The sequence below is a fragment of the Ranitomeya variabilis genome, chromosome 4 (assembly GCF_051348905.1).
Source record: "Ranitomeya variabilis isolate aRanVar5 chromosome 4, aRanVar5.hap1, whole genome shotgun sequence".
NCBI classification, from domain to species: Eukaryota; Metazoa; Chordata; class Amphibia; order Anura; family Dendrobatidae; genus Ranitomeya; species Ranitomeya variabilis.
In genome coordinates, this window is record NC_135235.1 from 581,626,159 (window position 1) to 581,643,187 (window position 17,029).

The 17,029-nt window shown below is 43.1% G+C and overlaps 2 protein-coding genes across 11 annotated transcripts in view; both read left to right on the plus strand.

Moving 5' to 3' along the window:
• The window catches only part of ZNF512B (zinc finger protein 512B), a 58,122-nt gene extending 50,603 nt beyond the window's left edge, over positions 1-7,519 (plus strand). For 2 of the 3 annotated variants that reach the window (XM_077252968.1, XM_077252969.1), the window contains exon 17: positions 860-7,514. In XM_077252968.1, coding sequence (XP_077109083.1) covers positions 860-1,138 — 279 coding nt within the window. In that variant the 3' untranslated portion in view covers positions 1,139-7,514. Of the gene's footprint in view, positions 1-859 lie in introns of all 3 variants that reach the window. The other variant, XM_077252970.1, reaches the window with a different exon arrangement.
• A 7,436-nt stretch (positions 7,520-14,955) lies between these two features.
• Positions 14,956-17,029, plus strand: part of UCKL1 (uridine-cytidine kinase 1 like 1) — a 54,441-nt gene continuing 52,367 nt past the window's right edge. For 3 of the 8 annotated variants that reach the window (XM_077252978.1, XM_077252977.1, XM_077252973.1), the window contains exon 1: positions 15,131-15,168. Coding sequence is in view for 2 of the 8 variants with exons in the window: in XM_077252972.1 (XP_077109087.1) it covers positions 15,110-15,168 (59 nt within the window). In the remaining 6 variants the exon portion in view is untranslated. Of the gene's footprint in view, positions 15,169-17,029 lie in introns of all 8 variants that reach the window. The other 5 variants (XM_077252975.1, XM_077252974.1, XM_077252972.1 and 2 more) reach the window with 4 other exon arrangements.

The window sequence follows — 17,029 nt, forward strand, 5'->3', positions numbered from 1 at the left end:
TATTTTTTTTTAGCACTTTAAGTAAATTTTTCTTACAATTTTATTTCTATTAATTTTATATTGCAGTGTAATACAGCTGTTAGATTGGTAGACCCCCGTAAACCTCTTGGGCCTCATTAAGATATCCGTTTCTCTTGATAATTTTGATCAGAGTGTGGTCCAAGTGTCAACAACTTTTCTCTTACATGGAGAAAAAATTGGGTTCTCCAATATTGACATCCCGTAAAAATCAGAGCGTGCTTAGCTATAATCCAAGTGCGGTCCTATTTCTCACGCACCCATATGCTTGTTTTGTCGATTTTGATGTGACATTCATATCAAAATCATGCGTGTCTCCACCATTTCCTGTTGATCACTCGGTGCGCAAAAAATCACGGACATGTGAACAGCCCCATAGACTATCACAGGTACGAGTTCTAAACCTTGGATAGCACTCATATTCGAAATTCTGACGTCTGAATGAGGTCTAAGGTGTCAAGATCAGCCTTGAGCATGCTAACTGCTGTTTCCATATTTTCCATAGACTGTAACGGAGGGTGACTATATCTGTATGTCCACATCTGTGACGAGAAGTGTCTTCAGCATGCTTGAAAAATATGGTCGAGTCCCCGCGGCTGCATGTCTCATGGCTGTTTGACAGCTGCAACACGTGCAGGGATTACTTGTTTGCTAGGCAGTCCCATCATTTGTTGCCGCTGTTGCGAACATATAATTCGAGCACGCTGAAGACACTTGGTTAGCACCTGAGCATGCTGGGATAACTCATTATCTGAGCACATTCGCTTATCACTATATGGGATGAAGGGAAAAAAATAGCAACAGAATAATCCCAGTTTTACTACCGGTTGTGCATTCCCAGAACTGGTTCCGGATGTCCGCTGTCTCATCGGCTTCTAAAAGGAAAAGGAGTCCAGAGCCCTCCCCAGATATCGCGGAGATAAAAGCAATGGACAAGAATAAAAAAATGAAGCTTGAGGAGAAAGCCCCCAGTCTTCCCCCAGCCTCAACTCTACCCTTCACAAAAGAGACTCCATTTGCACTAAAAACCCAAACTAAAAAAGCGTCAAGCAATTCCAAGGTTTGTATTGGCACCAAGGGTAAAGTGCAGAAAGGTGGCCCATCCAGGAGAGGGAAATGACGACCACGTGGTGCCACAGTCCGGATCCGACTTCAGTAGCCAACAGTAGTCGCACCAATCAATTTCCACATTCCTACGCGTGCTCACTGCTATAACACAGGACCAAGTATACCCAGTATATCATCGTCTAGCTACTACTTGAAGTCAGGATAGAAAATAGTGACGTTATTATTGAATATTATTATATACTGTAAATCTATATGGAAAGGATGTCCGCTGTCTAAAATTAAAGCTCTAGAAAATAAGCTGATGGAAAGGACAACGGTGGGCTGGGGGGGGGACGGGGATAACATTGCATTTGGGTGCAAAGTTTGCACTAAGGATTAGCGACCATACAGGACCTTGGATACTAAATGCAATCTGTACACAGTGCCAAGCGGGCTGGAGGCTCGAGGGTGAGAAACGTGTCCTAAACTGGTTACCGATCCCCTGGAGAGGGAGGAAATGCGTGATCAATGGGACCCTCACAATCACTAGAAAGAAGACCCCGAGCATGAGCACAGTAAGGTGATGGTCTCTAATTCACTCTGCCGCTCCATGTAATGGCAGTATGACCCACTATGAATAAATGGGTGTTCCAAATTTACTTAATTAGACTAGCACCACTCTGGTGAATGGTTGTATTTGGTATTGCAGCTCAATTATAGTAGTGTACATAGGACCTTTGTTAGAGGCAATACCAGTCACAGCCATGGACAACGGTGGCGCTGTTTCTGGAAAAAACCCACCAGACCTGCTGATGCAGCCCATTTAATAATTGTATACTGAAAAGTTCTGTCACTTTCTGATATAGTTGGGTGCAGAGTATTTGGACAAGAACAGTATTTCTTTAGCCTGTGAAGCAAAGGAGATCAAGATGTGATTGAAGTGTGCGCCCCTTCAGCTATAAGATAAAACACAATGACGGATTAGGAATGACAGCCATTTTTTTACATCTTTTCTCGATTTTTCTCAGGCTCAAAAGTAATTGGACAATTGACTGAAAAGACGATTTTGGCTAAGTTTCGAACGTGCAGCAGATTTTCCGCCGTATATTTACTTGTGGAAAATCCTCTGCGTTTTACAGTGTCGGCATAGTGCGTTAGATTTTTAATGAAATTTTATGTGAAAAATATCTGCAGGGTAATTTGACAAGAGATAAGGGTTTAAGAGCTAGAGAGGCAGACGCAACACATGCAGGGATTAACAGCATGCCGCCTCGGAGACTCGGAACATATTTTTCGAACATGCCGAAGACACTCAGTTATTAGCACGAGCATGCTCAGATAACACCTTCTCTGAGCACGCTCACTCATCACTAGTCCTGAAGTGTTGAATTTGCAGTTAGTAGCTGTTCATGGGAACCACCGATTTTGAGCCAATGCTAGCAAAGGAAGCTATCAGAGAGCAGAACCTAGGAGCGGCTGAGTCAACAATTTGGTACGCCCTTAAAAAGGAGGATTGCCCTGGTGAACTTGGGAACACCAAAACGTCTAGAAGAGCACGGAAGACAACTATCGGGACAAATGAAGATCACTCTCGAGGAGGAAGTACCATAGACGAGCTCCGGGCGGTCTGGGTGAGGGGACGCATTGGAGCCAGACACTGCTGATTATGCCAGAAAGTGGCGTAAGATTTCTGGTGTAAGGCATGCTGGCGTTGCACCCCTGTCCCGCTCATTTTAGCGAAACAAAGGTGTACAATTTTTGCGCAAAACTTTTTACAACTATTCTGCCATAATCACTCTGATGAATCGAGGCCTATGAACTGGAATGACAACGGTGACCTGTAATGACAGCAAGGGGTGCACAGAGGGGAACATCCGCATGGACAGATCGCCCGAAGGCGTTTGCCCGATATTGGGCTATCGTGGTGCAGAGCAAGACTGCAATGGAGGTCTATCCTCTTCAGCGATGAAAGATTTTTTTTTTTTTTTTAAATGTTTCCATTTTTTTTTTCATTTGCAGATCAGTAACATGTCTGTGCATCCTGTGATTTCCATATCTCCACGACTTTTCCTTTCCGATGGTGCAATTTCGATGTTACGTATGTATGTGGCCGCTATGATATCTCCCATACGCAGCACACGAAGATAAGAAGAGCTCCTACTGCCCTTTTTCTCAGTCACAAGATGTTACCTGTTCGCACCTGCTTTGAAGACCAAACAGAAATCCTCACAAACGAGCAGCAACGGAAGACGACTTCAGTAAAGGCCAGCGGAAGGGAAGAAATGGAGAAAAAGGGGTCCTTCTGGAATGATTTGCATGTACTAATGTGCTGGGGCTGTGCAATGTCTAAGGTGCATCTCTATACAGCGTCTTCTACGGCCATGAAGCCTCCGTCTACGGCATCGGGGGCCAAGTTCCCACCACTGTATTTTTGGTCCAAGCCCTGTCTGTGAAAAAAATGGACAGCACTAAAACCAATGTTATTCAATTGGGCAGTGCAGATGAGCGATTTTATCATTCCCGGGCTGAATCTACGTCAATAAAAAACCTCATCATGCACTAGTTTCTTCCATGGGTCAGATGAGACTCGCCCATTCAAGTCTATGGGTGTGCAAAAAAAAAATCAGATTCCATACTGAGCCACAGAAAAACGGACTACACTGATGACCAATGAGGAAAAAATCATCAGAGTTTTCCGGATGAATCTCAGATAATTTATTTTTACACAGTTGCAGGTCTTGTGACGAGAAAGCACTTAATGTTTAACTGTTTTAATACCTGACCAATTTCAAGACGTCTGCTTGATTTCAGTGAATCAAAACCTCCTCCTTTCATTTACCAGCCTCTGGCTAAAAAAGGAAAATTTTTGATGATATCTAACTGATAAAGATCCACTACCTGAAACGCAACATTCACGATGGGGTCTATTGTGAACCAGTGTGAATCCGTCAGCATTTTTTTCTGTGTAATCTGACAGCAGCATGATGTAGGGGCAGAGATTCTGATTGCAGTGATGTATCACTTAGTTTACTGGGTGCTACAGTTGTGACAGAATCACGGTTTTCTCTGCTGCAGATGTAGCAGCTCCCTGAATGCTGAGCCATTTATAACCCCGTCCACACCACTGGTTGGCAGCTTCCTGTGTACACTGTATATTGACTGAAAGCTGCCAATCAGTAGCAAGGTGTGGTTGGACTAGGAGGCACGAGACACCTAGTCCTATAGTGATAATTTCTTGTTGACAAAACACTGATTGTTTTGAAACAGCCTAGTAAGTGACACAGCTCTGTGATCAGGATCCCGACAACATAGTAAAACCCAGAGGACAGATTTAAATTTGAGAAGTCGAGTAGTTACAGCTATAATATGGGGGCAGCATTTTAGTAAAAATGAGAGCGGTCTTACAAGAGGAAGCAAACAGGACACATTTCCAGTATCTGAATTTAAACAAGAATATTTTCATTCACTGACAGCAAGCAGAAATCTAAAACCTGGTGAAGAAATCGGGTATATTAGAAAGTCAGAACTTTTCAATGAAGTTGTTCTTCATCCAGAGGCGAGTGGAGCCTATGACGTTACGTTTCCACACTTGGCTATTGGCAAGTATGGTGCGCGTGCCCATAATCTGATAAGACGCGTTTGCGATACCTGGGGATCATGTAGGTGATGTAAAATTATTGGCACCGCTCACCTCCAGATCGACAAGTGTTGTGCATGTGTCCTGATAGTTAGGACATATACATTACCCCTGGCGATTCGGCACCTAACCTGGCCGGTCATCCGCTCCGCTCACCTTCCAGTTAACCAGTATAGTGCACATGTCCTGATATAATGTGGAAACGCAACGTCATCGGCACTGCTCAACTCTCGAGCGAGCGGCACCAACAATCCCTTTAAATTCTGCATGACATAAACTTTACTTGGGTCTAACTAAAAAACTCTAAAATATAACCGCACCCTCTAGTGTCCCAGCCTTGCGTGTAGCTTCGGCTCCCTGTTGACTGTCTCAGTCATACATGTTCATAACTGTAGATCATAAACGTTGCGCTGTTCTTTTGCGTTTCGTACCCCAGGTCCGTAGAATTGCACTACAGATAAAGGCTAATTCCTGATTGGATGCCGGGCTTTTTACGCACCTAGATGCAATGTTCACATGCTCTACCGGCCTTTTCATCCGAAATAAACACGGCACAAAAATGAAGACAGCGGACAATAAAAATAGATGTGATTGTTTATCGACTCCGATTATATGAAACGTTTAATTTATATATGTAAGAAGCACTTACCGATCCGCCAGTGGTCAATGTCCGCTCTCAGGAGACTGCTAGACTTAGAAGATACTATGTCATAGTACATACCTGGAACATTGCTTCAGAGCAGCTAGGCCGCCATCTATATAGGACGCAACGGAGGCGGCCATATTGTCTACGGCGTGTTGTGTCCTTGGTAAAACTGGCTCTATCTATGGTATTGTCATGAATATTGTCTCCAACATGGACGCCTTCGTTGCGTGTATAACTGTAGACTTTAAATAAGCTTGGTTTTTGGACACTCTCAGTGCAAAATTATAATATCATGATGTTGCAATGACTCGATTTTGCTTATCTTGACCTATGTGATGTCTTTTACTCCAGTTGCATCCAAAGCTGCATTCATATTTCTTCACCAGCAAGCGCTTGCGTCTCACTGCTACCCCGTGCTGGTTCAATGTCTGCTTGGGTGAATGGTAGGAGGCGTCTGTTGTATTTATACACTAAATCAGTGCAGCAGTGCGAAAAGCCTTAAAGGCGTTGTCCAATCTAAAACTACAAGTCTACAGTCACCACTCTGTGTGCCTGAAGACTTGTGAATCCTCACTTTGCTTGCACTGCACACTGTGAGGATTCTCCGGCCACAATCCGACTAGACTGTTTCTGGTGCACTCCATACTCTTAGGCTATGTGCCCACGTTGCGGATTTTGCTGCGGATTTGACACTGCGGATTCGCAGCTGTTCTCCATGCGTTGTACAGTACCATGTAAACCTATGGAAAACAAAATCCGCAGTGCACATGTTGCAGAAAAAACGCGCGGAAACACAGCAGCATGTAAATTCTTTGTGCGGATTCCGCAGCGGTTTACACCTACTCCACGTTAGGAATCCGCAGGTGTAAAACCGCAGGTGGAATCTACACAAAAACCGAGGTAATTCCCCGGTAAATCTGCAGTGCGGATTTACCAAAAATAGTGCGGAAAAATCCACACACCATTCCGCAACGTGGGCACATAGCCTTACATTTAGTAAAGTCGCGCCCATCTAGTCGGATTGTGGCCAGGAATATGCATATCACATAGTTGCGGTCACATGACCGCCATTCACGGTATGGACACCGGAGAATCCTCACAGTGCGCGCGATGTGAGGATGCACAAGTAGTGATGAACGAATGTGCTGGGATAAGGCATTAACCGGGCATGCTCGGGTGCTAATCGAGTGTGTTCGGCGTGCTCGAAAAATATGTTCGGCTCCCCGCGACTGCATGTCTCACGGACTGTCACAACACCTGCAGGGATTGCCTGGTTGTTAGTGTGACACCATTGAAAATCATAGGATGCGATGTCGTGTGACACGTCTCTAACGTAGCCCTAGCCTTGTGGTCACACTTAGTGCTCGGGGCGCATCTGCTGGAAAAGCATCTTTCTAAAAGTCGCAGCAGTTTCCACTGCATCGACAGAAATTAATTGCTAATAACTTTCCTGTTGATAAAGGCTGCATGCTTTTGCACAAATTTCATGCCCATTAAGAATAGACGAGCTGTTAGCAATTAGTTTACAACGGCGGAAAATCACTGTGACATTTCGGCAGACTCACTAGGGATGCGCGCTACCTGCATGCTGAGCGCAGCGGGTGTCCCCAGCCTTATATAAGGTCAGCTAAGCGCTGCATTCATGGGCTAGTCTGCACAGTGCTCACAGATGAAAGCAGAATTCTGAGTGCAGCTTTGGATGTGACTGGAGTAGACTACACAATTGGTACAAGATGAGCATTGGCTGGAAATTAGATGAGGTGTTCGCTAGCAGAGCTTCACTTTTACACTGAACACTACACTATATAAGACGTGTGCAGTCCTGGCTCTATATTATATTCCAGCCTTGGATGGCCTTGAAGCTACCCCATAACCATCCCCTTTGCTCTTTTATTTGTATCCATATATGACCAGATATTCAGCCGCAGCTTTGTAGGTGTGTAGAGCAGATACTGATTTACGCACTCAAGTGAAGCTCTGTGTTTGCCAGTTACCTGTATTCCTCCCGTCTGTCATCTCTCCGATGTTCATAATTTAGCATCCGCTACATATTACAATAAAATGATGATTCTTGTACCTGGTGTGGACTCGTGTCTCTCCGTGTTACTGTACGCAACACTTCACCCTAAAGACAGAAAAAAATAATATGGCTAGACTCCTGATTGGCTGGTTTTACTCAGCATGTAGTAATACCCCACCACCACCAGTCTACATAATGTATATGTACCAGCAAGGACCCCTAGCCTAACTAATGCTTTGAAATGCATCATGTTTTCTACTCCAGTCACATCCAAAACTGCATCCTCAATTTTGCCAGTTTCCTATTCGCTTTTCTGAGTGACCGCTCACCTGAAATTGCTGTGGTGCATTGTTGGAGAGCAGAATGATGTAAGGGTAGAGACCCTGATTCCAGCAATGTGTCACTTACTGGACTGCTTGATGTCATTTTGAAAAAATCCCTGTTATAGCTGCTGTAGATCTACCAGTCGTCTGAATACTGAGCTCTCTATATCCCCGGCCACACCACTGATTGACGGCTTTCTGCCTTTGCAGTATACACAGAAAACTGCCAATCAGTGGTGTGTACAGAGATATACGGAGCTCCGCATTTAGAGAACTGTCAGATCTGCAGCAGATAAATGAGAGATTTTATCAAAACTGCAGCAAGCAGCCCAGTAAGTGACACATCCCTGGAATCAGGCTCTCTGCCTCTACATTATACTTCTTTCAGATTAGCTGAAAACACTTGCTGACAGATTCCCTTTAAAACATGAAATTCTGATCACAGAACACTGACCGTATTACGGTAAACAGCACCATGTGTTCTGATGACGGCCCTGATCTGCTCGCTGCTGCTGTACTTTGCCACTGTCAATGGCAAAACAGCAGCAAAATGTATTCACAAAGCAGTTTTACAATAAACTGCCAATTTGGCCATAAAGTTTGTGCACACCCTAATCAGGCAAGGGCAGTGGTATAGCATGGGATGCCAGCGAGAGGGGCAAGGCAAGTATTTTACCTCCCTACCCATAAATTTTTTTCCACTGCCTTTAAACCAATCCAGTATTGAACCCCAAGCACATGTATTATATTTTAATAAAACTTATTTTAAATGAAAGGAGGTGTTACCAGTGTGAGACATGTAATGACTGACAACAAAACCTATAAATATTCTTCCAAAATTAGTGTATGCTTCCAAAGCAACAAAAAAGCATCTAAACCTATATCAATACAGTCCAAATTCTCGAAATACTCAAAATAATATTTTGAGGACTATATACCATGATGGAAACAAAACAGCCAAGATTTATAAATATAACAAACTTTATTTAAATATCATGATAACGGTAACATCATATTAGTAGTAGATCCGTGAGAAAACACCAATAGCAAACAAAAAAACAGAAGACAAAAAGTTTTGCCATGCAGCAAAACGCAAGATAACACCGCACCACACTAGATAACTATATATAAAAGGCCCCAATCTGGGATACCATATATTTAAACAGCCAAGGCAATTAGGTCATGTTAGACCTAAAGGGAAAGGTTCAGACGTAATATAATGAGGCTAAGATAGTATAGTCTATCATGTTAGCAAAAAGTGACTGACCGGTTTGAACCACTAGCATAGCAAATGAAGAGAAAATAAGCAATAATGTGTTAGCTTGCTATACCTGTAGCCATGGCTGGTCTATAGAGGGTGGGTAGATCCTGCTGCTGTGCTGCCAAGCGCCTCGACGCGCGTTTCGCCCGATGAGCTTCGTCAGGAGGCGTGGCTAGTGCGGCAGGAAAAGTTCCCTATATAGTGCATGCAATTAAAGTTTAATGGAGGGCCGGTGTATGGCGTACCACAGAAATAATGGGGCAGATGATGTCATAAGAGCGGGCATTTATCCAGAGCAGATAACCAATAAAAAACCGCAAAAATTAGCTAGCTACCGAGGTGTAAAGAAGGACCTTCCGGATGTTGCACCAATGACATTGCTCATAAGCGGTCACATGATATAGTCATGTGGGTGGCAAGAATGTCCATAGTGAGCAGAAGGATCTTACCATTTGAACCAATGGGAATGCTCCATTGTGGTCAAGTATGACCTAGTATGTAAAATGTATGGTAGCAGCGTAGTACACCAATCAGCGCATTACTCTGTGATATCGTGCTCCCGTAAGATCGGCGCCGACATTCAGCACCGCATGTGACCAGAGGGAGGAGCAAAGATCATCCCCATGGTAACTACAGTAGCCAGATGCCGCGACAAACACTGGACCACGACAGCGAACATAAGCGATGCGTCTGGGTAAGAAAGCAATAGATAGTTATTAGAACAGTTAATTAAAAATGTTTAAAAAGACATATTGCATAACACAGACTGATTTAAATAGAATCAAACGGACACAAACATAACAGTATCCTATTAGAAAATGTAATAAGTTTATATATAGTCAATTAAGGTACTGGTCTTAGTAGTCAATCAAATATGGTCCGAAGGATATTAGATTCTAATAGATCGCTGGTATTATTGTTATTCAGTCACAGATCTTCTTTGTATGCAAATTCCGTAAGGATAGCTCCAGAATCACGTAATGGCTCCAGACATCCTATGAGCCTCCAAGATATAAAACAGCACCAAAAATATATCCAGATTGAAAATGGATTGCTTGAATGAAGAAATTATTTTTATAGAAAAATGATATATAATAACAGATCTGAAAGACTAATAAAAAAGAACAGACAATTAAAAACAACATAAATATTGTACATAACTAAATAAAGTGAAAGAGAACTAATTAAAATAGCGCCATAAAGATGTTAACAAAAATTATATTTATAAGAAAGACTTGAAGCTAACAAACTCATTAAGACCAAAGGGAGCAACGGTATTTAAAGTTACCATCCATTTAGTTTCTATTTGTAGGAGCTTACGTTTAGCATTGCCCCCTCTATTGCCCATATAGATTCTATCGATGCCACAGACTTTAAGGCCCCTGGGGTTACAATTGTGACATTCGCGGAAATGTCTAGAGATGTTTTTAAGATTCTCATATTCATTATCTGCCTTTTTAGCATTTATGATATCCCGTATATGCTCTTGTATACAGACCTTCAGAGTTCTAGTAGTCATGCCTATATAGATTAAATTGCAAGGGCATGTAAGATGGTATATAATACATTCTGTATTACAGGAAATGTGATGAACAATCTTGAAGGATTTATCCCCTTTGGCATTTAGAAAGGAAGTAGTTTTGGGTATATATTTGCAGATAGAACATGTTCCACAGGCATATGAACCCCAGGGTGGGCCTTTGCTCCCAAACAAGTATTGACTATCCCTAGAAGGGACATAGTGACTACGAGTTAAAATGTCTCCCAAGTTGCGAGAGCGTCTCCAAGTAATGGAAGGTGTTTGAGTAAGATGATATTTCAAATCCTTATCCGTAAGAAGAATAGACCAATTTTTTGATAATATTTCTTTCATTTGTTGCCAATTGGAATTGAAAGTAGAGATGAAACGAGGTTTCATCTCATAATTAGTGTTTTTTTGTTGTTGTTGATCTGACCTATAGGTAAGAAGGGATTATCTATTCGTGTTGGCTGCTCTAAGGTAGCCTTTCTTAATATCCCTTGTTTTGTAGCCCCGTTCTTTAAATCTTTTGGTCAGATTATCAGCTTGTTTTTGGAACACAGAATCGTCAGAACAGATACGTTGTACTCTTAGAAATTGGCCTACTGACAGTCTGCTTTCCTGATCTACATGTCTCACACCGGTAATTCCTCTTTTCATTTAAAATAGGCTCTGGAGGCAGATTCTCGTTGAGATCTATGTACGGCCCATAGATCTTAACAGCTCATTTACATATTAAGAAAAATGTCTTTCTTGGGACTAAGACATCGGATCAGAGTGAATCAAAGTTGTCATTTTCTTCATCTTCCCATGACCTGCATGCCCATATAGACGGCGTAGGAGGGCTGATCCTACTGACAGAAGCCCTTTAATTTAAGTCAGTTTTGGGGGACATGGCCCTTTTTAAGGTTATACCACTTTACCTGTCCCCTGAATGTGCGTTTGAGCGTCAGGGCTCAGTATTATTATTATTACAGAGCCTCCTGGTGTCATCTATAAGTAACCTTCTGGAAATGCAGGCGAGATTTGCAAACAATTATATGAGATATCTACATTTTCTGGTCCAGTACCAGATTGCCATGTAGCCATCTCAGGTAGGGGCATATTTGGATGAAAAATAATATTGATTTGATATTGAAAGAAATTAACAATAGACGTGCCGGCCCAGCCGTCTGACATTGGGCGCCAGCCGGGACAACGGGGCTCCAACATTAATGTTACCGCAAGCGCCAGTGAAATGATGATTAGCAGTTGTCAGGAATATCAAGAATTCCCGCCTAGCAGACGATGGACATGAATGCAATCAGGCATCTGTGAGAATGGCCAAATTCTGGAGTGGGAGCGGAGGAGAGGTACGTGGCTGCGAGTTTTCCCTGTCTCTTAATAATAGAACATTCATGAGTAGGCGTTTCTGGAACAGATGCGAGTATATAGGCCAATACCCAAGGACCACATTACTTACAGTAATTACCTTTTGGGGTTTGTAATGAAGTTTGATAAATGTTAATTTGTTTTGTTTAATAAATTATAATTGGTGAATTAAAATTGCCAGTAAATTTAAAATCATATTCGGAAATGATTTGGCGGTGGGGCCCCAAGATTTCGACTGCTTAGAGGCCTCCACAGGGTTTAACCCCTTAATGACATGCCTTTTAACTGCGCTGAGGTTTAAGTGTATAGCACCCCCCAGCGGGGGTAGCTGAGACCCCAGAGAACATGATTCGGGTCGGTTTTTACCTACCCTAGTGTTGCGATCGGCGTTATTAACAGTATAACGGCGACCGCAAAAAAATGTACTATTTTCCATTTAATTTCTCCTCTGATGTGATAGTACATCAGAGGAGAGAGAAATAGATTCGCCCGGTAGCCCTGGTGTCCCTGCATGCCCCCATGCAGTCCCCCGGGCCGCCGGAATCTTTTTCCTTGAGAAAATGGTGGGCGCATGCGCAGTGCGCCCGTCGAGATCTGCTGGCCGGCACCCAGCAACAATAGGAAATTTTTCCTATTGGTTCATTTTGATCACTTTGATAGACCCTATCACAGTGATCAAAATATAAAAAAAAATATAAAAAAGTAAATAAAGCCCCCTTTTATCACCCCTTTTGTTAGGGAAGGATTTATTTTCATTTTCCATTAGGGTTAGAGTTGGGCTAAAGTAAGCCCGGCTAAAGTTAGGGTTGGGCTAAAGTGAGTTGGGATAAAGTTAGGGCTAGGGTTAGGATTGGGGTTGGAGTTAGGGGTGTGTTAGGGTTAGGTTTGTGGTTAGGGTTATGGTTGGGGTTAGGGTTGTGGTTAGGATTAGGGGTGTGTTGTTGGTGTTAGGGTTGTAGTTAGAATTGAAGGGTTTCCACTAGTGATGGGAAATCTAGTTCATTTTGGTGATTAGTTCACCATGAACTAGTTCACTGAAAAGATTAGTTCAAAAGATTAGTTCATTTAGTTCAGTATTTCTCTGGATTCTGCTGAGAAGAGATGGATCAGTTCTAGTTCGTTACACAGAAGCTGTGGCTCCTAGGATGAGTTATAGTTTTGTTAAAATGATCAGAAATAGTTAATACATCTGATCATTACATAACATACTCTTGTTAAAGGGGTACTCAGTCTGGAGAAAAATTTTTTAAAAGTTATTTATTCAAGTTAGTAATTTCCTTTTTTTTTGTGTGAAATATTCAAGCCTCCCAGTGCTGCTCAGCTGCTGTGTGTCCCAGAGCAGAGAATGTCATGCTGCAGGAGCTCTGTGTCAGACTGGGAAGATTACATGACTCCCGGCATACAGTAGCAGATAAGCACTGGAGATGATTTTTTTTTTTTTTTTTAAATGTATAACTTTCATCATTCTCCAGTTGATTTGTGAACATTTTCTTTCAGCCTATTGGCCCTACTGGCACTACTGCAGTATCAGAAAGCTGACCTGTGATTGGTCGCTATGGGGCAAAGAAAATCTTCCTATTAGACAGCCTGATAATTCTCCACCCTATCCTGTGAGGAGCTGATAGGAAATGCATCATGTCATGTGACCTGTGAACTATATGAACTGCTGAACTAGATTTTCTGTTGAGAATGACTCAGGACAGCCTAGGTCAACGTGATGCATCTCACTGAGCCCAGCAGCAGTTCCCCCTGTATTAGTGTACTGACTCATAATGATTGTGTATGAGGGAGCTGAGAAGCCGTTCAGCATCCTGAGAACAGAACAGGAGCCAGTAGTAAAGATTTTAGCAAGACTGATCTTCTAGGCTACAGGAGGCTGATCCTCTACAGGAGGCTGATCTTATCACAAAGACTGGTGAGGGGCATGAACCACACCACAGAATCACTCTCTGATACACACATGAGCTGTGTCTGTCTACTGCACAATTTCAGTTTGTATTATTATTATTATATTTGTATTTGATGTGTGGTATAGTGTTTTACTACCTTCTTTTCCCGCATTAGGAGCTGCAAAGAGCAAGTGTGAGACCAGGGATCTTCAGTGTGAGGAGCTGTATGAGGGATCACTCTCTGTCTCCTCCCACTTGCTGTTTAGTTCATAATGAACTAATCTCTGTCAGGATGGTGAACTAGATGAACTAGTTCACTCTGAAGATTAGTTCATTTTGAACTACTCACTCACGAACTACCCATCACTAGTTTCCACTGTCTAGGCACATTAAGGGGTCTCCAAACGCGTCATGGAGCCACCATTGATTCGAGCCAATTTTGCGTTCAAAAAGTCAAACGGTGCTCCCTCCCTTCTGAACCCTGCAGTACGCCCAAACAGTGGTTTACCCCAACATGTGGGTTATTGGCGTACTCAAGAGAAATTGCACAACAAATTTTGTGGTCCATTTTCTCCTGACACCCTTGTGAAATAAAAAAAAATGCTTCCAAAGTAAATTTTTTGTGAAAAAAGTAAAATGTTCATTTTTTCCTTCCATGTTGCCTCAGTTCCTGTGAAGCACCTGAAAGGTCAAATAAACTTCTTGAATGTGGTTTTGCGCACCTTGAGGGGTGCTGTTTTTAGAATGGTGTTACTTTTGGGTATTTTCTGTTATATAGACCCCTCAAACTCACTTCAAATGGGAGATGTTCCCTAAAAAAAATGGTTTTGTTAATTATGTTGGAAAAATGAGAAATCGCTGGTTAACTTTTAACCCTTGTAACTCCCTGACAAAAAAATAAATCACCGGGATCTGTTGAAGCGTTCCAGAGTTATAACCACGTAAAGTGACAGTGGTCAAAAATTGGCTTGGTCTTTAAGGGGTTAATCCTGCACTGTCCCCGGCATTCATGTTTACATCTGTCTGAGGTGAATGGAACTCGTTTTCCTATTGGTTACTGCTCTGACGCCTAATCTCTGGGTCAATATGGCTGCCTGTGTGCGCACAAATGGAAAAGAGAAGTCACAGGCTGCTGTCACGTGTCCATATTATCACACTGACTCTGTGAGGCCTATAGAGCCATCTGCTCCCATGCCTGCTTGCATTTGGTAACCTAGGCAACAAAGCTGCGGCAGTCCCGTTTTAGCATGGCTTACTGCCGCAGTGGCTCCAGGGAGTTGTAGTCTAATCTAAAGCTTTAGGATTTATTAAGCGTCTGCCTTTGAACTACAATTCCCAACAGCCTCCGCAGCGCCTGCTTTTTTGACATTCCCTTGCAATGGCGGATCCTGAGAGGGTCCGGTCTGGGAAGGAGGCACAAGCTGGGGGCAAGGAAAGGTGAGAGGGAGACGAGTTACTAAGGAAATATTGGTGTGGGCTAACTACAGTAATGCTGAAGGAGGGGACATTGTAGGACTTTGGGGGTCATAGCTGTGTCTCTGTATTGCGACAGTTGTTGTGGAACTGCAAATCCCAGCTCAGTCATTCAGGTAGAATGCTGAGACTTCTAGTTCTACAGCAAAGCTGCAGCACCCTATAGTCCTCTCTATTCATTAATTTGGAGTGTCTCACAGATCAGGCCATTGGATTTAGGGGCCATTTTTGCAGCACTAAGACTTTTTTTCCTTAATCCTCTCTGCTGTGCACATAGCAATGAGCAGAGGAAGACTTGGTAAGTGGCAGGCCCTTAGTCATTAGTAAGGTTTGCAAATTACTGATATACTTTGTATTGATGTCTGAATGTTAGGATCTCGGCTTGCTGTCAGTGACTAGAATGCACGCTGAAATTCGGGAGTGACCACATGCCCTGTTCACATTGGCGTCATGGCTTCCATAACTAATAAATCCTGATAGATCCAATTGGCCATGACGCGGTGTGAGATTCCTGTGGTGCAGACTGAGGGTGCGTTTACTCACCATTAAATGACCGCCGATGGACTATATAGAAATTGATCGGTGATGGTTTGATCGCCTGTTTAAACAGCCCGACCACACTTCCCATGCACACAGGACAATTGGTAATGGATGCTCTGTGCTGGTAAACTGTCATTGTTCTCAGCATCACCGCTCCTGTGTACACAGTAACACGTGCTGCCGAGAACAATGATTTTTAAAGAGTTCTTATATTTTTGGGGGTTATTTTTTATTTGTGTTAGATGAGGGACCCCATCAATCACTTAAAAGACCCCAGGAGACAGGAGTGCGCACATAGCAGAGTGGGGATGCAATAGAAAGTCAGACACTCCTAAGTTTAGCAAGTCATAGGGCTCATGAGCCCTCCATACATTGGGAGCTTTAACCCCTCAATACTTCATGACGTACCATTACATCATGGAGTGTGTCGGGGTGTTTGGCGCAGGCTCAGGAGCTGATCCCGCTCCACACAGGGCAGATGATGGCTATATCACATAGCTGGTATCTGCCCTTACCAGCAGCGGCTGGCATTACTGCTGATTGCTGCTGTTAACCTCTTAAGTTCTGCTGTTTATCACTATCAGTGTAATTTAAGCCCTACAGCCTTGCCCATGCGTTCATTTGGGCGCCCACTTGCCGTGATGCCAGGGGCTAGCTAAAGGTCTAAATGCCCGTTTCTTTTCTGACAAACAGATTTTGGCCGGCATGTTAGGAGACACAGATTTTTTCCTATGTACAGCATCACTGTGGTAGGACTACAGGAAAGCCGAATACAGCGTTTCAGCTGCCTCATAGAGAATGAATGGAGCAACAGTCAAGCATCTACACAAGGGTTAAAGTCTCCCATTCTGATGATTGTTAGGAGTCCCAGCGGTCGGGCCCCCCAACGATGTAGAAGTTATACAGGATAGGCTTTTAACTCTTAAGATTATTTACACTGGATACAACTGTAATAACCCGAATACTATATCTGATCTGGGTGTAAAGAAGAATGTTCCTATTCACTGGCAGCAAGCAGAAACAAGGTGAGAAACATATATTGAAAGTTGTCAGACCCCTTTAGGTGTAGATGACGTTTCTAGAGCCACGACATAAGATGTGTCTATCCTTGCTGTGAGATATTATCGGAGGATGATGGGGGTTGTACTACAGTGATGTCACCGTGACTCGGATTACAGCGTTCTTGGCTTTGTATCCTGTAGCAGATGTCATCAGGTCGCGGCTCTGACAGCTGAGTCCGTCCGCTGAATAAGGATTGACCTAAATTCTCGCAGCCATGGGACCC